We start from the raw sequence: 22,625 nt of genomic DNA, 5'->3' as shown, positions 1-22,625 counted from the left end.
GTAAGAAATATATGAATTTCGGGGTATACTCAATATGAACTGCTGCTTTGTTTATGTTTAGATTTTCTTTATGATTTATATAAGATCAATGTTTGTATTTTACACAGTTTTCTTTGATATACTTAAACTACACACACTGCTTAACTGACTGACATACAAAGTTAGTGGCTTTTGATTTCGCTAATTTGTAGTACGATTTAGGGTTACTGCTTAGGGTTAATTTTAGTTTTTCGTTTCAGTTAAGTTTCACTTTATTTTCAGCCCGGTTAAAAATCAGTTTCATCACAAATTCTCCTAAAAAATTTATAGCCAAAACAGGGTACGGAAACAAAGGTAAGTAATGGTCGTTCATTTACAGTAAATCGTTAAAGAATGTATAAACAGATATATGTAAAAGGTATATGCGATATATAAAGCGTGGGCCGCCTCCTTCTCCTCCTCTTCCTAATCCCTCTACTCCTTGTCTCTTGCACGCATCACAACAAATCACTCAATTGAACGACGATTTTAGGCTGAAAAAAATATAAAAATAATAGAATTAAAGAGAGTTTATAAAGGTTTTTCAAGGTATTTAGTTTACCTGTAAGCCTGGCAAAGGCCAGCGAAGACCTCTCGCTGTCAAAGCACTTGCCAATTTCGGCACACACATGAGCCTGGTCCACATAGGAGCGCTTGGCCAGGTTCTTGATGCTGTTGCCATAAATGGAGATCATCTCAGAGCACTGAAAAAAGAGAAATATTTAATTAAATTTTAAAGAAATGGTATATTATCGGGTTATCACAACTTACAATCTTGTAGTACTTGGCTGGCAAGTTCTCGCAGGCCGTCGATGTCATCTGCAGGGCTGTGGCCTCCTTGTTCTCCTCTTCGCGCAGGTATGGCAACAGCACCTGGGTGATGCCATGACATACGCCGCATTCCACCACCTCGTCGGTGATGGCTAGACTAAAGCAGAGCTGCAGCTTCTGGCACACCTCCTTGGGCGGCACCTTGCTCAGCAGATCGATGACCGCAGAGGCATAACCCTCGACAAAGGTGTCGCACTGCTTGCGAATAGTGGCTGGCAGGCGGTCGCACACTGCCAATATAGCCCGCTTGATGTCATCCTGCTCGGTCTTGTTCTTCAGGTCGGCCTCCAGCTTGGTCATGATGAACTCGCACAGCACGCAAGTGGGCGGCTCCTTGACCTCTTCGTTCTTGTGGGGCAGGGCAATCACATCGTACTTCAAAGCCTCGTCCATTTCCACTGTCAAAGTTCAACATTTCAACATAATTTCCAAATGGAAACTGAGAGTTACTTACAGTCATCCATGTCGGCGATCAGGCACAGTCCCAGCTCGGTGCAAATCAGCTTGGGGTCCATCTCCTTGAGCAGCAGATCGGCAATGGTGTCGCCGTATTTCTCAACAATCTTGTGGCACTTGGCGGACACGGGCTTCCTCAACTTGTCGCAATCCTGGTCCAGGATCTTCTTGATGCTCTCCCGCGTGGGATGCTTGCCCATCTTCTTCTCGACGGTCTTCACCAGCTCCTCACAGATCAGGCAATTTGGTGCGGCCTTCAAGCCTTCATCGAAGGCGAGCTGAGGCGGCAGTTCACCCAAAGTTTCGATATCGTTGAAATGGTCGCCCTCCTCCTCGCTGCTGGAGGTGTCCTCGCCATCAATCTCATCCTCCAGACTAATGCCCATGTCGGCAAGCGTGTCCTTGGACTTGGGGCAAAGCTTAAGCTGCACGCAAATCTCCTGGGGTTTGAAGTCGGTGATCAGCATGTCGATCAGCTCGTTGGAGTAGGTTTCCACGAAGTCCACGCACTCGCCCTTGAGCTTGTTGTGCAGGTGAGTGCACAGGCCATCCAGAACCTTCTTGATGTTGTCCTTGGACTTGTTGTCACGGATCTTGGCCTGGGCCTGCTCCACGGCGAAGAGGCACAAGGGGCAGGTGGGCGCATCCTGCTCATCGTTGACGGGCTTTGGGTGGAACACCTCCACGTCCTCGCTCTTGGGCAGATTATGCGGGCACATCTGCATCATGGGGCACACGCTGCGCGGGTTCAGTCCCTGGACGAGCAGGGCAATCACCACATCGCCGTACATCTCCACAAAGTTGCGGCACTGACCGGCCACACCCTGGGGCAGTTTGCTGCAAATATTCTCCACGGTGTGCTTGATCTCGTCATCGGTGGACGGGGTGGCCAAGGTCTCCTGGATGAAGTGCAGCAGGTACTCGCAAATGGTGCAAAGCTCGCCACCATTAACTAGGGAGCCGGGGTTCTGGGCACCCATCAGGTGATCGATGGGCAGCTGCATGTCCTGGATCTGCTGCTGGGTGAACTTGGGCTCATTGGCACCCAGCTGCTTGCGCTCGTGCTTCTCCAGCTTCTCGATGGTGATCTTTACCTGGGCGGGCTCAATGGCAGGCAGCAGGGGCATAATAGGAGCATCCTTCTGCGCAGAGTTCCTCTGGCAAATACCAATCATGCAACAGGCTCCATTGGCATCCAGCTTGTTGGTCAGCGTCTGGTAAATCACATCGTAATACTGGTCCACAATGCTGATGCACTCATCCTTAAATCCACGCGACTGCTTGCAGAATCCCTCCAGAACCTGCTTAAACTCCGTCTCCGTGGTGTTGGCCACCAAAACATCGCGCAGGTGCTTCACCAGCTGCTCGCACAGCTCACAGGGAATGTCATCGCCGGCATCCAGAGCAACCAAAGCCTCCTGGGGCTTCTGCTTATCCTCCTCATGCTGATGGTACTTGGAGGCGCACACTCCCGACACATGGCAGACGGCATCGGTGTCCAAGTGCTTGCTGAGATGATCGTAAATATCGTTGAAGTAGGTCAGCACAATGTTGGCACAGGCATCCGAGAAGCTGGAGAGAGAACCACACACATGGAGGAACTGCTCCACCATGTCATCGCGATTGTAGGCAGCGAATTTCGACTGCATCATGCGGGAGAGCAGGTTGCAGTTGCCGCAGGACAGTTGATTGGGCTTCAGGGACACCTCGGTCTCCTTAGAGCTGTCGTCGAAGTCCTCATCCTTGAAAGTACCGTCGAGGACCGCCTGATAGGCCTTCTTCATCAGCTCATCTATGCGGGCACTGTTGCAAAGTCCGGCCACAGAGCAAACTTGCTAAAGGTGGGAAAAAATGAGTTTTAAATACAAGAAGAGACTAACTTCTGCTCGGTTTACTCACATCTGGGTTCATTTGGGAAGCCAAGGCCTCAACCAACTCGGGCAGGAAATCATCGGCCAACTTGATGCACTCCTTTTGCACAACCTTAACAGGCAGCAGCTTGCAGGAGCCCTCAAAGACCTCTTTGAGTTCCTCCTCGGTCTCGTTGCTCTTCAGTTGGTCGCGTGCCTGCGTGACCATGTGCTTGCATATCTGACAGATCGAATCTGTATCTACGGGCACCTCACGGGTCTCCCACACGGTTTGAATACAATGGCGGGTGGCACGGCATTCCTTGGAATTGCTAGAAAACAGAAAGGAATTTTTGTTGAGTATGATAAGCCAGAGCTGGGAGGAAAGCTGACGATGCAGAAACCGCAAAACTATGGATCAAATGACCCGCATTCGTAATCGACTGACCAAGTCAGAACCGACACAGTCAGCACAGATCAGAGTCCACTAAGAAGCCGGAGAAACCGCTGAACTGAACCCATATATATATATTCCTCTTTCGGTTGAATGCACCCGCAGCTCACATGATTATGCTGGATAAGGGTGCGACGTTTTGGATAAATACTTTATAATCCAAAAGCAATAAATGAGTATAAGATTTTATGGCAAATCAGGAATTTGTAGAGGAAATGACAATTATTTTAAAGTAAATCAATAGAGAGGATACACATTACAAACCCCCCTAATATTTATTTCTATTATTTATTCAATATTCAATCAATTTATATCATTCCTATATATTATTGCCTCTACCTGAAAGGTGCTAATTTTTACAAACATCAGCAAATGCCTGTTGGCTGTTGGGAGCACTCAGTGGAATATCAAACAAAAGCGTCTAGAAAGCAAAGAAAACAGCAATGATAAGCACGGAAATAAACACACACAAATATGTATCTGGACATATCCACATATAAATATGTATATATATATTATACAGATGTCTGCGCACTCACAGATATTGTTTTTAAAAATTTCACAGCAATGGCGACGTTTTAAATTTTTGAGGCTCTGCAATTTTTTTTTTTTTTGCCTTTAATTGACAAACAAAGAAACAGTTAAGAGGCAGTGGGTACGAAGCGGATTTTCCTTTGGCGTTTAAAAATAAATCAATCAATAAACAAAGGAATTATTACCACCGATAAGAGCAGAGTGCATGCTTAACAAAAGTTTTCAGTTGTCCATGGGTTTTATTTTGCAAATAAGTAATCAAACTGAAGATGATGTTAATCTGGGTGGGAAAATTCTACAAAGGAACATATTCTTATGAATTATTTAAAATAATCATTAACACTTTTTACTGATTCTTATTTATTATTTAAAATATCATAAATATGCAAAAAAAGCATCAAGTTTAATTCGGAAAAGTTTTCTGTATTAGATTTTAATAGGCTAATAAATCGGCATACTGAATTTAAAATTTTAAAAATATCAACATTTTGGTCATTTTCTGATAATTTTAACGATGTAAATGTTTATTATTGTTTATTAAATTTTGAAAAAAAAAAATATGATACAATTTTTTCCCTTCAAGATGTTAAAAAAGACTCGCCTGTTGATGCTGATATCAACAATATATATGATTTATAGGATCGAAAATGACTCCTTCACTGCGTTTACTAGTTTCTAACTGATATAGTAATACCCTGGAAAGTGTATAAAAAGTAAAGTATGAGTGGTTCCCCTTTATGTGCGATGTGGGATTAGTCAGAATCTGTTGTTGATAAGAAACTTTTCCTGATGATAAATGCCTCGATTATGCGCGTCATTTGCGGTTGAGAGAAGAAAAGCGAAAGGGAGGCCTCGGATCACAGCGAGTGTAAACTGATCTGGACTTTGGGATTACTCATCGCATAAAACTCATGCTGTTTAAGCTTACCCCTAAAAAGTGATTAACTTTGCTCGTCAGCTGTCGGCACATTTGGTCCGGCATTCTGATAATTTAATTTAAACCGAAACTAAAAAAAAAAGGGATGGCACAGAATAGGGAAAGAGGCAAGAGAAAGGGGAATGCAAAAATATGCACTGGAAGAAAAAAGGGACTGTTATTTGTTTGGTGTAACAGAATTTGTAAAATGCTATACACTTAAATCTTGGTTTGTGATTGATGTAATTCGATCAATTTGATTTGAAATTTTTTAATTATTAGAATCAAGAAAAGTTTAATTTAAATTCAAATAGGATTTCCAAATGAAAATATATGTAAATTTGTTTATTTGTGGATGCTATTTCTATAAGCAATGTAAATAAACAGTAAAGTTGTGCAAATAAAGTGAAAAGACAAATATTTAGTACAGATAACTATTCTGCCTAATCATCTGAGGCTTAAATTATAAATTTGATAGACTGTGTTATGTTTGCAAATATTATTAAAATTACAGTAGTCACAAGACAAGTTTGAAAACAAAAAACCCAACCGTTCTGAAACATGAAGCTTGTTATCAGTCCAAAAATGGGAACAAAAGTCAATCGTTTCGCCCTGTGTAGCTGCAAAAAGAGGGCGCAATTGGAGCGTCGCCTAGTCCTAAGTTTGCAATATAACAGGGGTTATCGCTTGATAGCCCGATTCGAGTTGAAAGATAGTCTTATCGACGGTGAAAAAACAACAATAAAGCCGCAAAACAGCGAACAAGAGATGGAAACAAGAGACAAAACGCAATGTGGGGTTAAAGGGGTTAACCGTTATTGTTTTGCGATCTCCTCTCTGTCTATATCTTCTAGAATTTTTCCTCGGACGTCCGATGACCAAGCGTTTTTCCGACTCACCTGAGACTGTCGCACCAATACGAGGGCCCCCAGGTGCATTTGCTGGATCCCACAAGGGGCGTGGCAGCGGCAAAGCAGCCTGCGGAGAAGGGAAAAAACAAAGCGCAGAGATGAATAGCGAGGAATGACGAATGCAGAGTGACGAATGGGGGGTGCACAGTGCAAATACGCAATAAGCTGTGACTAAATATGTAGTTTCCCATTCCCTTTCGGCGCTTACCGAAGGCACAGAAGAGTGCCAAAATGGCCAGGAGGCCAGCGCGCTGCATCTTCTCGGTTTTAACTTTTATCGGGGCGGAAAGTCGGCGGAGTTAAGCACGGGTTTATATCTGGACGAGGCGACGAATGCAAGTGCAAATATTAAATAATGTAACGAACAAGCTGAGTTGTTACTAAAATTTTATAGCAGTGTGACTGTTTTTGTTTTCGGTCCGTTTGTTGAAAGCCCCGGAAGTGACGTAGGTATTTCCGCTTCCGCGGCATCTGGCCACGCTCGAGACAGCACACTCTGGCAAGGCAGGTTGCTCACGAAAGAGTTGCCACACTGCTGAAACATTGTGAAAAATTCGTTATTTTTAAATAAGAACCTTTTTATGATTTTATTCTAAATTTTAAATATTTTTGTTTGTTGTTAATAATAAAAAATAAAAACATATAAATTAAAAAGTAGTTTGTTTTAATTTAATTATATATTAGTATTATTTAAAGATTTAATTCTTTGTTTTTTTTTTTTTAATAATATAAAGACTTTTTGTGGTTTCAATAGCCCTCTGGATATTTAATTTATATCATTTTTTACAACTGTAACATTTTTACAATTTATTTGATAGATTTTGAGCGATTTTAAAGTATTAAACACCATTTATATTTAGCTTTAACTTAAATAAATATATCTAAAATTCTAAATTATCACAATGTAATAAAAACAAAGTAGAGCTCACACACCCATAACTATTCAACAAATCACTCAATCACCCGCCAAACGAAACCTTCATGAAATGCCTCCGCAAATGCCTCAAAACGTATTTATAATCGATTGCAATCCGCAGATTTAATTACACATTTGCTGTGGCAAAACTATGACAATAACCATCAGCGATGTTCTTGAACTTTAGCGCGGTTATTAAAACGCCCCTAAGAGCGCGGCGGCCCCATCGCTTAACCCCCTTTGCCCGGCCAACTGGTGGGGCACCTCTGATTGAGTCGCCTAGAAGCCAAACAAAATTCTATTGTAATTGCGGATTAATTGATGTGAGCCTGCCCAGATGTAAAGCTCGTAATGTTTGGGAAATGCATCATCCCTCGCAGTAATTGTCGGCAAACATATTTCTCAGGCGAGGCGATGCCTATCGCCGTGTAATACTCGGTGTAATTCGAGTGCGTATCAGACGCAGTGTGAGAAACATCTTGAAGATACATTTGAAAAGAATGCCATAGTGTCAGATACATTCTCGGGGGCTGACAATGAGCCAGTGGACGTGGCTGCGATTGAAAGTCGAGGCCATCTGGTGGCCGCAACTCGGTGGCTGATAGTCTGATGTTTGCCAAACGAAATGCCAAATGCAAGCACCGATCCGTCCAATATGGCTATGGATATATCTGTGTCAAAACCAACGATTCGGCTGGCCAGGGGCTGCTGAGCTTAGAAGGAAACCTGAAACTGGTCGCGTTGACCCTGGGATTCAGTTAAGTGCCTGGCCTGCATTTTGGTTCTTTGACAGAAATTAACCCCTTGCAGGTTGATGAAGAATATATTCTAATAGCTAAAGATTAAATAACAAAAAAGTGGAAAATTAATAAATATAAAAGTGAAGTAAACCGATTTGATTAGATTTTTATTTAACTTAATTATCTTCATGGAACAATAACTGTCTCTAAAATGTACATATTTGTTTATTCTATAAAATATGCATTCCAAAATTATATAAATTAATTTTTTAATATTTTAAATTTGAACATAAATCTACCAATTAAATATTTAAAATTCACTATTGCCATACCTCTTTTATAGATGTCTGTTTCTTGTTTATTTCTTGTCTTAAAATTTTGAGTACACTGACACTTAGTGGGTTAATTGCAGCTAGACGCTGCACTTGACCATTGGCAGTGAAGTCTGGCAGCGAGACAGATATTTAGCCAATTATGTGGACCCCCAAGAACAATCAAGTTCAACTGTGAAGGGTAAGTTTAAAGCCAACTCGCTTAAAGTTAATGTACAAGAAACATTAGCCTTAATATATATTTAACTCCCCAACATATGGTAATTTCTTAATGGAACTAAATTGTAGTGTCTTTCTCTTGTTTAAAAGTTTACCATTTTTGTTCAATTTCAAACTCAAGAACCTTCAAGTCCGATTGTGAAAGGGAAACTTTTTAGTGGTTCAGTAGTTCACACGGTCACAGGTGAGATCGAGGCAGAGACTGTTGCGTGACCCGCGGAGAGATTGTAATGAGAGTTAGCAAACTCGACGAGTAATTGCCGCTATTGCGGCGACAGGTGCGTCACATTGGGCCGCGTCTAATGGCTAATTGTTTTACGGCCACTCCAGTTGGCCGACTGACCTCTTGTGCAATTTCCCTTCCCATGAAATCGACTGCAATTCCATTTACTCACCTGGCCAGTATAGACAAATCTGAAGTAGAAACATCGTAGACCGCTATGCGGAAATGAACTTGACCTTATCGAGGGACCCAGAGACCGCTAGCTCTTAGGCCCAAGCCCAAGCTCAAAGCCAAGCTTAAAGCCAAAGCCAAATGCGAGCTAATCAATTCGGCGGCAACAACGATCGCCGTGGAAAATACAAGCTGCTGGCCATAATTTGTGAGTCAAATGCTGACTGCTGGCTAATGGCAATAAACGAACGGAACACCGCCAGCCACTAGCAACAATAACAAAAGCCAAACAGTTGAAGCTTTAGTTAAAATCTACAACTCTTTTATTGCGGACTTTTGCCGAAGGCTTTGGCTTCGGTTTCGGCTTCTCGATTTCTTCTTTAGCACGTAGTCCGCGTATTTAATTATCCCCAGCATCCAGATCAAGTTCAAGTGTGCATAGAAGTAACTCAACTAGAAGCACTGATCTCAAACCCAGAGTCATCGAAGATGCTAGCTTTGACCCATTGACCACCGAACAGCAGCTCACCGAAGACCAAACAAGTTTGGCACGCTTATTATATCTGTGCGACATCCAATGGAGTCAAGAACTCGGAAAGCTGAAAACTAAAAGCGTGTTAAAATATGGGAAAAAGCTATAAAAATCCTTTGTCAGGGGAATAAAGATAAATACAGGCAAGCGATTAATACCGAATCATGTATTACTTAAGAAAAACACAATTGGCTATTTAATATAGCAATAATCTCATTAAACATCGATTGTTCAAAAGTCTAATTACACAAAATGTTTAACAATACGCAATTATTTCCACATATATTATAAATGGATCATTAAACCTAAAACTATTATTTCCGAAATATAAACCTTTATATAAGTGACTTCGTCTGTGCCTGCAAATTGTATTTTAGTATCAAGCGTGCGCTTCAATATTTCTGCTCAAAATGTTGTCAAAAAGAGCTCGCGTTTTTGAACTCCTAATTTTTATGTATTTATTCAACGTGGTACGGAAATATATTTATTGATTTTACTTTATTTATATAGTTTAATACAATTTAAATAATATTCTTCTACCAGATTGTTTCCAAAGTGGAGTTAACCAACATAAAATGCACTTCGCTGGACACGGACTTCACCGACATTGACTATTGTTTCCTAAAATCTGTAAACCGTAGCTACAAATACCTTTCGCTAAAGGTGAAGCTCTTCAAGACCCCTATTACCAAAGTTAAAGTATGCAATCTGGCCTTAGAGAAATATTTTTTTTTTTAAAGGAACTTGTGCTTTCAGATTAATTTTGAGATATTAAAGCGATACAACGGCTATAGGCCCTGGCTTTACAACGTTACTGTGGATGCCTGCCGATTTCTGAGGAATCCTAAATCGAACCTCTTCATTGAATACATACATGGATTCTTCAAAAATTATTCCAATATGAATCACACCTGCCCTTTTGATGTAAGTAAATGGATATTTAAAAACTAAAATCAAATTTTGAAAATATTATTTTGTATCGTTTTTTGCAGCACGATATAATAGTCGAGAAAGTCCCTATTAGTTTTATGAATGAACGTTTAACACAAGTGCTGCCAATCCCCACCGGCGATTACCTTTTCCAATCAAACTGGCTGGCTTATGATATTAATCGGGCAAAAGTCAATTTATATTTAACACTTTCTTAAAAATGTGGCTTATCTAATTGCCTTATTTATTTAAATAATAGTATTTTCATTGTTAAAAAAAAGGTTTTGGAGTTGAAATAAAAAAGTTGTGCCTTGGTATGAAATTTTATTTTATTTATTTTTTTTATTTATTTGGGAAGTATAATTAAATATAAAATAGTAAATGCAAAGAATTTTTAGCTAGATCAATTTAATTTTGAAATAACCCTCCTAGACCCCAAAAGTTTAATGACTTTAAGCACTGCTATCTAAAATCAATAAATTACAGCAATTATTTTTTGTTCTAAAATCTATATTAAGTCTAATTAAGTCATATATTTAGACATAAAAATAATAATTAGATGAATTAATCCACTAAATATGGAATATAAAATGAAATTGACATCAAAAGTTTTGAGTCTGTTGAAAATGTTTACCCAAAGCAGTCGTTTAGTTGAGCTCATTGTTTTTCTGTACTTAATAAACCAAGTAGAAGTATTGTACTTTGCATTATCCGTGCATCAAGCTTATTTAAAAATTTTGCAGATTGTATCTAAGGTGGAGTTTACCAACATAAAATGCACTTCGCTGGACACGGACTTCACCGACATTGACTATTGTTTTTTAAAATCTGTGAATCGTAGCTACAAATACCTTTCTCTAAAGATTAAGCTTTTCAAGACGCCCATTACCAAAGTTAAAGTGTGTCTATTTACCGAAATTTATATTCTTGCTCAAGGAAATCATTTTTCCAGGTTAATGTTGAGTTGATGAAGCGATACAGTGGCTATAAGCCCTTTCTGTACAACGTTACTGTGGACGCATGCCAGTTTCTGAAGAATACAAAATCGAACCCAATCGCATTCTACTTGCATGGATTCTTCAGGGAATTTTCCAACATGAACCACACCTGCCCCTTTGACGTTAGTATATATTATTCGATCTGTTGGAGTTATTTGTAATCATCCATATACATTTATCTAGCACGATCTTATAGTTGAAAAACTGTCCGTTGATCGTATTAACCGACATGTAACAGAAGTTTTGCCCTTTCCCACTGGCGATTACCTTTTTCGCTCAAACTGGATAGCTTATGATATTAATAGAGCTAAAGTCGATGTATATTTTACACTTTCTTGATGTTGTTCTTTTTATGTATCTCTACAGAAGTTAAAGAAAATATACAATATTGTATTAACATCCAAATATTTAGCTAAAAAATAAAATACCAAAAGCAAGTACTTTTTTAATTGACCATCTATGAGTTAATTGGGGAAAGGTGTATTTCATATAATAATAAAAATTACATTAGTACAATTGGTATATATATAAATAATGCTTTTAATGTTGACATTAAGCCGTTTTTAATTGGTTTGATTTAGTCATTACTTTAATTGCATTTATTTTGTAATTTAACTAAAAGCTCAATAATAAACCCCCATTAACAAAAAGAGAATTATTTAAAATTCTCTTATTATAATGAACCTAACCAAGTGCCTTATGATGTTAATCCTGTAATTATGAAATAATATACGACATAGTTTCTTTAAATTATTTTATATACAATTTTTTGATAATCCCAAATCTCAGAAATTTATACTGTTTTTCTTCATAATATTTCCCATAATTTAACTACTAGTTATAGACTACATAAGTTTTTATTATAACTTTATCAAATTTATTATAAATGTCGGGACGGCGCGAACGCCATTCCCGGCTACCAAAAATTACACGCACGAGTTATTCACATTAGGAATAATCGCAGAGGTCAACTCAGCCGAGGTGCAATGGCCAAGCCTCACTCCGGAGGAACCGCCTTCGTGATCACGGTTAACCTCTACGCCAGGTAAGTATGCTTTTCTCCGCTCGGGCCGAGGGTCTCGATGAGGCCAACGTCATAACTGGTTGGGAATTATAGGCAGCGAAGGTAGGAAAATTTCTCTTATTCACACACAAACTACAAAACACCCCTGACTGTGATATGAGTGTGTGCGTGTAGTTTAGGGATGACGTTTTCTTTCCCTTATGGAATTGCCTTGAGACAGGAAGAAAGTGACTGAATATATTTTAAAGCTAGTTTTTGTGTATTTAATTTAATAAATTTTTAATAATTATACTTATGCTTTTTTTTTTTTTAATTTAAATATTATTTATAATGGGTATATTTATGGATAATATGTGAACACAATGTATTGTATAAAATATTATAATAAATTTTTTCCTGATTATATAAAGTGCTTTGTAATTATTATTATATACATGTTTATTTATTTATTATTTAACGTTTAATTTTCTATGCATTTATGATTTAATGAGTACGAAAAAGGTATATTAATAATTTTATTAGCAATATTTATTATGCCCTTTGGGATATTTTCCTAACTTATCTTATTTTCTAAAGTTTTACCAGGGTAATATTACCCCTCGTTAAGTCAAGACCTCCATTCGCTCTGTTTAAAACTTGCCTGAGCAGGAAGATGAATGAAGACCGGCCTCATCCATGCCCTTGATCTTGAAAACTCTCGAGATAGAAGACGGCCCTCCACATAAAGTCATTCAAGAAACTCACCGCTTATTAGCACCGACATGCGAGATGCTCACCGATCGGATTTTGACTCGGATCTGCTGCAAATCAGTCATTGATCAGCTGCACGTAGGCACATTAACATACAAAATACAAAAAGAAACAAAAAAATAATCCAATAAAATGCCAAACGGAAAACCAAAACAAAACAAAGAAGCCCCACACATAATAACTGGCCAAGGGGGAAGCCCCTGACCGACTACTTCTACAGTTTTGAAGTACTACGATGTTCTCCGAGTTCTGCTCTAATCTGTTGTGGAATTGCAGGCAGACAGAAATACGCAGAATTGGATGATAAAATGGTTAAATGAAAACACAAGTGGTTGCGAGCGGTGACTCGGCATTTTGGCAATCCGCTTTTTCCCCCGCGAAGCTGTTAATTCTTCTTTAATTAAAGAACGAGTCGCTGGCGACGGTTTCTTCCACTTCCTAGACTTTATTTTCAGACTTTTGGGTGTCGTAATCGCTCGTTACCCTAACCAGAAATAAGAGCCTGTAATGAGCTATTGAGTATGGAATATTTTTACAAATAGGCTACTGTTTATGTGGTGACTGACCTTTCAACCGAACTCTTCTTCACTGGCTTGTTATTTTGATATTTCAAGATGGAGTCTGGAGTCCGGTTTTATAATTTATTTCATGTGCTGACATAAAACCCATTCTTTCACCGGGATTATGTCACAAAACTCTGGAGTGGCTGGAAGCTCCGATTAAAATCTGTCTCTAGTTTAGCATCAGTTATACCAGGGGTTAGGTACGTTCTATTGGAACAGGTTCTTCGGGCCTTTTACAAAAAAAAAAAAACGAAACCCAAAACGCAAATTAATTTGGTTAACTAAGAACCTCAAAACGGGTTGCGCTGGTTCCACCATCATCAATAAGAACGGGCACGAGTTTTCGAAAACTTCCTCCTAACCTTGGGTTACATTTAACATGCGACAGACAATCAAATATTAGATGTCAATCTCGATCTCAATCTCAAGCGATCGCTAATTGTCCAAGAATCTTCTGCGGCGTCACCTCGCGAAGGTTGCAATCCAACTTCTATTCGGTTTCTAAACTAAACGCTCCCTCGAATCAAACGCTCCCATTGTGAAGTGTCTACTTGCGGACGTGACAGTGCGCTTAAGCCCGTTTTAATTGCATTCGCATAATGAAATCCGAACTTGCAGTTAATGGGCGATTGTAGAATAGAGAGGCTTCATCCCAATTCCAATCTCTAGTCAAGGCTATCTAACCATATAACCGATCTGCTTCTGTGGATTAAAAAGGGTTGACATGTCGACGCCCATCTCAATTAACTCCTCTCAATGGAGATATTTGAAGTTTGCCATTCAGGCACAAGGGCAATGAATAAAAAGCCAAAATAAAATAATGAGAAAAGCTGCCAAAAATGGATTCAACCATGACGAAGATTAACTACTCTTGCAAATAGAAATCTAAGGGTTTATTTGACTGAGTAAATGAATCATAAAATTAAATTTATAGAAGGAAATAAACAAATAATTACATATATTTGTTTCTCTCATCTTTCGCCTTTAATTTACAGGCCTTTTTAAATATATTTAAAATATATTTAACAATTGCTCTTATCATTAAATAATATATATTAAAGCACGTGTAAGATTTAAATGTTTTGAATATACTTTTGCATGTGCCTGAGAAATCCGGTTATAAATTAAAATGAGCATTTGCTTACGGAAATTTGGTTAAGTATTTGTTTGAATTTCAATTATATAACTGCATGATGTTCCTCTTTCCATCCAAATAAATTTGGCTTAGAGACAAAACTCATTTTGGAGTCTGCAATATTTTTATAATTTTATTCTAGCAAACCAGAATTGGTTCAAGTTCAATCTTAATAGGTTTCGATTGAAACCTGTTGAAAATAAGATAAAAACATTGAAGTTTGCAATGGCAAAAATATAGTTTCTGCTGTTTTTAAGCCCTTTAATAGAGTAAAAGGTACACAGACGTCACATATGAAATCATATCTCTCGATTGCACTCTATGTAGGTCCCATAAACAGCCGAAAAGCCCAGTCATCTAGGCAACAATGCGAATGCAAGGCAGTTGTTTAGCACTCGGTCTTTGTGGCTGAACAAACGTATGTGTGTCTAGCGCTCTGACCAACACAACCTCAGCCGGCATAGAGATCGAGATACTCACCTATACAAGCGGATTCGGCGTCGAGTTCAGATACAGATACAGATACAAAGCTGAGCTCGCGACGAGAGCTCGAAACCCGAAACGCTTGGCCCGAAATTTTTAGCACTTCTTTTTAAATTTTTGTGCAATCTCGGGCTTTCGGTTAGTTGTCTATTGGAGTTCGCAGCGCTTGAATCGTTTTGGGTTTGCCGGGTCCGGTTTCGATCTCCGTGCGATCAGGATATACGAATTATATATTATATCGAAAGTGAACTGTTGTTAGACAGACAGAGACTCTGTAAAGATGTCCTCGAAAGTGTTTACCTCGCTGATGGCCGAGAGCCTTCTGCTCTCGAAAACGGCCCAAGTGATCTCGGGTTACTCCCCGATTACGGTGTTCCTGGTGGCCTCTATCGCGATATTCCTGGTGGTCTACAACAAGCGCCGTGCCCGTCTGGTGAAGCACATTGAAAAGATCCCTGGACCGGCCGCCATGCCCTTCCTGGGCAATGCCATCGAGATGAATGTGGACCATGACGGTGAGTTGAGAACACGGTGGCGACGCAGTTCTCCCAAATTCTGGCCTAAAGTGTGTGAGATGATGCTCCAGTTAGTGATATTGACCCTGGACCTCGGATTGCTAAGGCAAACAGTCGTCGAGCAGGTGCTAATTTCTGAGATCGGGGCTCGTAATGAGCGGAGGTATCGAAAAGCCAGCCGATTACCCAGTGTTAATGAACTTTACTTTCGGAAACTTCACTTTCGTTGCGGAAGATTGGTATATTTTTGTGGCCAAGTTCGCGGTCCCATAAAAGTGAGCTGCTAATTGATTAATAGAACCGCCTAGGAAAACATTTTGAAATGCAAAAACCAGTTGGAAATGAGATTGCAATAAGCAGGTGATTTATGCATTCGCTGACTGCCTTTGCCTTTTGTTTACTGCTCCGGTGAAACACATAATTTAATTAACAAATTTCGTATTTGTTTGCGACTAGCCACCTCGTCGAACGGAGGCAAACAAAACCTGAACAAGTTGGCGGGCAATTGAGCATGGATTCTAATGAATTTATGAATTTAAAATTAGAGAAAATTTCAAGAACTGAGACTCCATAAAAAGACATTAACCCTTGCCCCAGTCAAAGATGAAGTTATTAAGATAGTATCATAATAAAAGCTGTCTGCGGTAATTAAGAAAAGTAAATGTAAAATAAACCTTAAAACACCCATTATACCGCTTTGATCTCGAAACAAGCTCGACCTCTTGGACTTTCACCTAATAAAAACCATTTAAACACCACATTTCACACGCAATTTATACGAATTTGTTTGCCGATCTCGAAACAATTACCAAATATGAGGATCCGTAGAGAAACGGCGGCGGCCAGAAGCCGCTCATAAATCACTCGACAAGCACTCGAAGAGTGATAAAAATAGCCATAAACAGTGAACAGACTTGGCCCAGACTGCGGCTCAGACTGCGGCACCGAAAAAAGGTCCAAAAGCGAACAATAAAAGCGGACTTGATCTTGACACTGAGCGAGAAGAATATCCATCATAATTGGTCCCGGCTTTGCGATTCTCAGCCCCAATCGATCGATTGATTAATTCGCATACCTCGAGTCCGGCGTTTTGCAACTCCCTCGGATGGCCGTTAGCCACCGATCTCCGATAGATAGCCAACGAGGTTCGGAGACAAAAGCAAATTAACATAAATTTAAATGCGGAAGCGCAATCTCCAAGATACAAATTCGGTGCCAAGAGCTCGGCCACTGCAGCGGACACAAAGTCGTGTGTTCGTGCGTATAGGAAATGGTTTTAATTTGATAAAACGTATGAAATATTGCTACTCATTCGATAGGTGGTGCTAAACCCCAACTGGATTCGATTCGTTTCCGTTTTCCTCGGTTCTTTGTCTGCCTTTTCGTGATCGTTAGATCATAAAGATCGTTGGGCCGAAATCAAGTTTTTGGCAGCTCTTTATCTCGAGGGTTCTCTGCAGAGACCGCTGTATTTGGCGATTAAAAATCTCCACTCAATTAGCATTTACATGGGACATAGGGGTTTTTGTTGGGGTTTCGTTTGTTTGTTATTCAAAAGATTTACAATCTTCTTATGACACTCGTAACTCGGCTAGAACTTTGGAAACCAGTTTTATTGGGCAGTGAAATGTTATACTAATTCGCGGCATCTCCACCCGAAATTACCGCAGCATTTGAAGGCCACTATAATCAAAAGACCGGCTCAAGTGCTCGCTAAATAAAAGAATATTTCTGCCAAGGCAATCGAGCAGCTTGCATATAATTTATGGACCGATTAGCAAGGCACTGGGGTTTTATTAATATTTTTTTTATTTTAGTTTTTTTCATAATTTAATTTAAGAACGAATCTCGAAGCTGTTGTCTGTCTGCGCAATTACGAGGCGTTTGTTGGAAATGAAAATGAAATATGATGTTGCAGTAAACGGCTGAAGGTCAAGCGGTTCTTGATTATGTTTTTCCAAGACCCGAGTTCGAGTAATTCATGCTGCTGAAGAGGCAACTTGGCAACATTTGGTCTGTGGAATGGCGCAGAGTGCGGCCAAGGCTCAAACGGGTTTCCGATTCGGAGTTCTAGAGCTCGGAAAACTGGGGTCAGGGCTTCCAGTGCTTTGGGGTTCGTATAGAGGGTTTAAGCTGTGGGTGTTAGCTACTAGATTTGGTTGTCTAAGATGTATAACGATCACAGCGAAAATGTCTCTCAATATGCTCAGCCAATGTCAGCCAGAAAATTGTGTCACAAGCAAATTATTTCAAATTGTCAAAGCAATTTTACAGACAAAATACAGGCACAGTTTTTGTATGGAAAATGTTCAGCTAAGGGTTCAGTAGTTTAATAAAAAAGTAGTCTTCCAATCTATTTTTGGAATAAAATGGATTACAATTTAAAAAACAAATTTATCTTATTTTTACTGTATTAGAAATAATAAACATTGTTACCAAAAAGGGTTAGGTAGTACTTGAAGTGTTTTTTTGATGTATTTACCTTGCTTAGAGGTCTGAAACCTAGGGAAACCATAAATTATAAAGACAATTACATGGGTCTTGTACCCAACATACGCACAACTATTTGGATAATTTTCATCACCGGTGACAGGTAACTACAGGCATACAACCTCCAAAAACACGGCAGCAAAATCAAAATCAAAATGATAATGAAGGGAGCCGTGGACCGGCAAAGAGATTGCATGAAAAGTGCTTTGTTTTGGCAAACTTCCGACGAAGAGCGGTCCAAGACTGAGTCCGAGTCCAAGTCCGAGTCCCAGCCAAGAGCCCCACTCACCTGCCCCACCTGAGCGTCTGAGCAGCTGAGAAATGGTCGCGAAATTTGAGGCGGCGTCATCAGCAGCCAGTTTGGTTTTCGGGCGGCGGGGTTACATAAAATCATTATTAGAGATCGCTGAATGGCCACGCATGGTTGTGTTTCATCTTTTTTTTTTTAATTAATGCAACACATATGGGCTGCGACACATAAACTTGGACACCCGTGAGATGTTTACCTGGTTGTAGCCATGAGTAACGTGCCTCCAGTCATGTTGCCTTTTGGTTGGGCTTTTCGAGGTGAGAAAAGCCCCGGCTTGTTAACTGGGTCATAAAGAAAGTAATTGAAGCGACCTTGATCGGGCGGCAACAAGGGGGAGGGGTGCTTACAAATTACTTAATTACGTTAAAAGTCGTCACAGAGAAAGTGAAATTGTTTTGTAATTTGAAAAAAGTAATATTAAATTTAAATTTGGAATTATTTTCTAAAGGTTACTACACTCTATTAAAATCTTTAATATTATTAATCAATATTTTTAATTATTTGACGTAATATTTACATTTTACAATTGAATCTATATTACAATAAATAAAATACCATTAAGATTAATTAATTGTTTTTAATATCTATAAACGTATTTAATTTTAATATTAAATACAACAAAATCCACTAGATAATTGATGACGTAAATCATTCTCCCACCCAAAAGAGTTCAAGTTAACGAATCAAACTGGTTTTTTGACCAAACTCCTATTATTTTTGCAGAGCTCTTCAATCGCGTCATCGGCATGCAGAAATTGTGGGGCACGCGAATTGGAATCAATCGTGTTTGGCAAGGAACTGCACCGCGGGTACTCCTCTTCGAGCCCGAGACGGTGGAGGTAAGTTTACTTAAACTAAAAAATATTCTAAATAAATGAATAATAATTTGTAAATATTTTTCAGCCTATACTGAACAGCCAGAAGTTTGTGAACAAGAGTCACGACTACGACTATCTGCATCCCTGGCTGGGCGAAGGACTCCTGACCAGCACCGATCGCAAGTGGCACTCCCGCAGAAAGGTAGGATTTACCAACAAATAAACCATAAAAAGTAGTTAATTAAAATGTTAGGGGTTTTTTTATTTCAAAATATTATATGGCTATAGTATAAATCAATGATGAGAGATAGGGGTTTCCCATGAATATGTTATAATATTTAACAAAAATTAAACCAATTAGTTAAGGAGTCTCAACTATAATATCCCCATATTTATTTATTTCCATTATTCCATTGACAGATCCTCACGCCCGCCTTCCACTTCAAAATCTTGGACGACTTTATTGATGTGTTCAACGAGCAGAGCGCCGTCTTGGCCAGAAAACTGGCCGTCGAGGTGGGCAGCGAGGCGTTCAACCTGTTCCCCTACGTCACGCTCTGCACCCTGGACATTGTCTGTGGTGAGTGTCAATGTCGCGGATGCATTTCCATCTCCAGCTCCGTCGTCACAATATTTTTTGTACTAATTGTCTATGTCATTTATTTGCTTAGAAACCGCCATGGGTCGTAGAATTTATGCCCAGAGCAACAGCGAATCGGAGTATGTGAAGGCGGTCTATGGGTAAGATTTTAACAATAACTAGATATCATTTTGCTTGTTTTAAACAAATTATTTTCTTAAGAAATCGAAAAGAAATGTACTTTCTCTCATACTAGCAAATTTCACTCTGATTGTGTTGTTTTTCTCAAAAAATATTATTCAAAAATAGCTTATAATTATTTGGAGCAGTGGGTTTTAACATCTTTTGTAGAGTGCCGCAAAGTATAAACAATTTGCGGATAAAATAACTTAAATTATAGTCATAAAATGAGCCAAAGAAAGACTTGAAGAAATATTGTTTTGTGATTGAAATTGCCGAAAATTGTTATGAGCCATTTGAAGTCATTTCCTTTGTATCTTATATAGACTATTGATATGTGCGTTCGATTTGTTCGATTATAGTTTCAATTATAGTCAAAGGCCAGCGTTGGAATACTGGTTACCCAGTCGTAATAGATTTCGTGACAGACAAATGGATTAATTCGTTTTAATAATGCTATTGAATGAAATGAGGCAAAATTGTTAGTTAAATGAAAACTTGTAAAACTAAACTATAAATACATTTTGTATTAAATTGTTTAATTTGGAATTCAAGAATTAGGACTTACATTTAATTAATTTTCTATTAAAATAAATCCAAAGAAATATAAGAATTAGTTATGTTAAGGGATTTTTTAACACGCTCGAAGTTCTTATCTTCATTCACTATTAACTTTAAAAAAAAACTTAAAAAATGTTAATTTGTATCAATCCTAAAGTTGTATATATCAACAATTTATAGCACCTTATTTTAGGTAAGCTGTAAAGTATGCAATTAATTATTATAAACAAATGCAATGCTATAAACTATTTTCCATAGCCTAGCTAAAAGGCGTAACTTTACTAATAGATAAAAATAAAGTTACCTAAAAGATTAAAATCTAAGATTTAATAATAATAATTCCAACATTTCGTATATTGTTACATGTTCCTTAATATTTTAATCAATAACAAATATCATTCTCTATCTGTCTGCATTAATAAATTATATCACTAAGCCCGACTACCGCTGGGAATAATAACATCAATGGCTCGGAAGAGTTATCAGCACTGTGGCAGCAGTTTAATATCGTGAGAGCTGTCAGGACAGCTGTCAGGGAATGAGACACCCTTTAGATACAGCTACACATGTCCTTCCACCTCCCGGAATACTGAATTCCATCCACCCAACCCCATTGGAGGTGGCGGATGTAGAATGCAACCGAGCGCAAAATATGCGAGATTAAGATGTCAATGGGATGCTTGAAGTGCTCCGAAGCTGATAACAGACAGCCTCCCACTTCCACACCCATTTCCACTTACATTTCCACTTCTACTCCACAGCCACGCCTCATGGAATTCACCCATTGAACACTTGACTAACTTTCAATTTAACGCAACACTTTCCTATTTCCCCCTCCTCTTTCTTGTTAATAACTTTGAAGAGGCAGCAAATAGGTTGGGGAAATACAAATAATATCTTTGGGAAGAGATACGGAATTTATATGTTTCTTAAGCTAAGAATTTCATATATTTATCTATACTTAATAACATCTTCCCTCCCTTTGTAGCATTGGCTCCATTGTTCAGAGCCGCCAGTCCAAGATCTGGCTCCAGAGCGACCTCATCTTCCGTATGACCGCGGACTACAAGCTGCACCAGAGCTTCATTAACACTCTGCATGGATTCTCCAACATGGTGATCCGGGAACGTAAGGCCGAGTTGGCCATTCTCCAGGAGAACAATAATAACAACAATAATAATCAGTCTGCCGATGCCTATGATGATGTGGGAAAGAAGAAGCGTCTGGCTTTCCTTGATCTCCTGATCGATGCCTCCAAAGAAGGAACAGTGCTGTCCAACGTAAGATTTTTGATCAATTATAATATTTGTAAATTTCATAAAAATGTTCTTAATTTACAGGAGGATATCCGCGAAGAAGTGGACACATTCATGTTCGAGGGCCATGACACTACCTCGGCAGCCATCTCCTGGACCCTTTTCCTGCTGGGATGCCATCCCGAGTATCAGGAGCGAGTAGTGGAGGAGTTGGACTCCATCTTTGGCGACGATAAGGAGACTCCTGCCACGATGAAGAACCTGTTGGATATGCGTTACCTGGAATGCTGCATCAAGGATTCGCTGCGCCTCTTCCCCAGTGTACCCATGATGGCCAGAATGGTGGGCGAGGATGTGAATATCGGTGAGTTTGAGAGTTAAAAACACATTAGAAACATAAATAACATTATGATTTGTTATCCAGGTGGAAAAGTGGTGCCCGCCGGCACGCAGGCAATCATCATGACCTACGCCCTGCATCGCAACCCGCGTGTCTTCCCCAAGCCGGAGCAGTTCAATCCCGACAACTTCCTGCCCGAAAACTGTGCCGGACGCCATCCCTTCGCCTACATCCCCTTCAGTGCCGGACCTCGTAACTGCATTGGCCAGAAGTTTGCCATTCTGGAGGAGAAGGCCGTGATTTCGACGGTGCTGCGTAAATACAAAATTGAGGCGGTGGACAGGAGAGAGGATCTTACTCTGCTTGGCGAGCTCATCCTGCGGCCCAAGGACGGTCTGCGGGTGAAGATCACGCCCCGTGATTGAGGCTGAGCCTCCAGAGAACGGGACTCTCCCATTCGATCCCATCCAAAGTGTAAAAGCAGTGTAAATAAATAGGAATAAAGTAGAGATTAGTTTATGTTAAACTTTGTAACCGATGCAATACTTGATAGGCTAAGCATAAACCTCAATATATTGATAAATTGTTA

The 22,625-nt window shown here is 39.4% G+C and overlaps 4 protein-coding genes and 1 non-coding gene across 5 annotated transcripts; 3 read left to right on the top strand and 2 right to left on the bottom strand.

Moving 5' to 3' along the window:
• Positions 1–16: 16 nt before the first annotated feature.
• On the bottom strand, positions 17–6,371 carry Sap-r (prosaposin). The gene is made up of 7 exons (XM_017165468.3): positions 6,179–6,371; positions 5,959–6,037; positions 3,205–3,487; positions 1,304–3,140; positions 790–1,247; positions 581–722; positions 17–512 (listed from the first exon to the last, which is right to left on the bottom strand). The coding sequence occupies exons 1-7, from the start codon at positions 6,225–6,227 to the stop codon at positions 508–510; spliced, it is 2,853 nt and encodes a 950-aa protein (XP_017020957.1). The 5' UTR covers positions 6,228–6,371; the 3' UTR covers positions 17–507.
• Positions 6,372–8,712: 2,341 nt separating this feature from the next.
• On the top strand, positions 8,713–10,251 carry LOC108073657 (uncharacterized). Its single transcript, XM_017165384.1, has 4 exons — positions 8,713–8,779; positions 9,660–9,802; positions 9,860–10,027; positions 10,096–10,251. The coding sequence occupies exons 1-4, from the start codon at positions 8,713–8,715 to the stop codon at positions 10,249–10,251; spliced, it is 534 nt and encodes a 177-aa protein (XP_017020873.1).
• Positions 10,252–10,659: 408 nt separating this feature from the next.
• Positions 10,660–11,370, top strand: LOC108073704 (uncharacterized). The gene is made up of 4 exons (XM_017165440.1): positions 10,660–10,719; positions 10,777–10,932; positions 10,986–11,153; positions 11,215–11,370. Exons 1-4 carry the CDS (start codon positions 10,660–10,662, stop codon positions 11,368–11,370), a joined length of 540 nt encoding a protein of 179 aa, XP_017020929.1.
• Positions 11,371–11,919: 549 nt separating this feature from the next.
• LOC121501944 (U1 spliceosomal RNA) lies at positions 11,920–12,084 on the bottom strand. Its single transcript, XR_005990748.1, has one exon. It is a non-coding gene; the product is annotated as a U1 spliceosomal RNA (small nuclear RNA).
• Positions 12,085–15,144: 3,060 nt separating this feature from the next.
• On the top strand, positions 15,145–22,479 carry Cyp4c3 (Cytochrome P450 4c3). The gene is made up of 8 exons (XM_017165388.3): positions 15,145–15,501; positions 19,025–19,140; positions 19,205–19,321; positions 19,540–19,699; positions 19,791–19,860; positions 21,429–21,720; positions 21,781–22,060; positions 22,121–22,479. The coding sequence occupies exons 1-8, from the start codon at positions 15,267–15,269 to the stop codon at positions 22,459–22,461; spliced, it is 1,611 nt and encodes a 536-aa protein (XP_017020877.1). The 5' UTR covers positions 15,145–15,266; the 3' UTR covers positions 22,462–22,479.
• Positions 22,480–22,625: the final 146 nt, after the last annotated feature.

Source organism: Drosophila kikkawai, chromosome 3R (genome assembly GCF_030179895.1).
Source record: "Drosophila kikkawai strain 14028-0561.14 chromosome 3R, DkikHiC1v2, whole genome shotgun sequence".
In the NCBI taxonomy this organism is placed as follows: domain Eukaryota; kingdom Metazoa; phylum Arthropoda; class Insecta; order Diptera; family Drosophilidae; genus Drosophila; species Drosophila kikkawai.
This window is presented reverse-complemented; position numbering and strand designations above follow the sequence as displayed.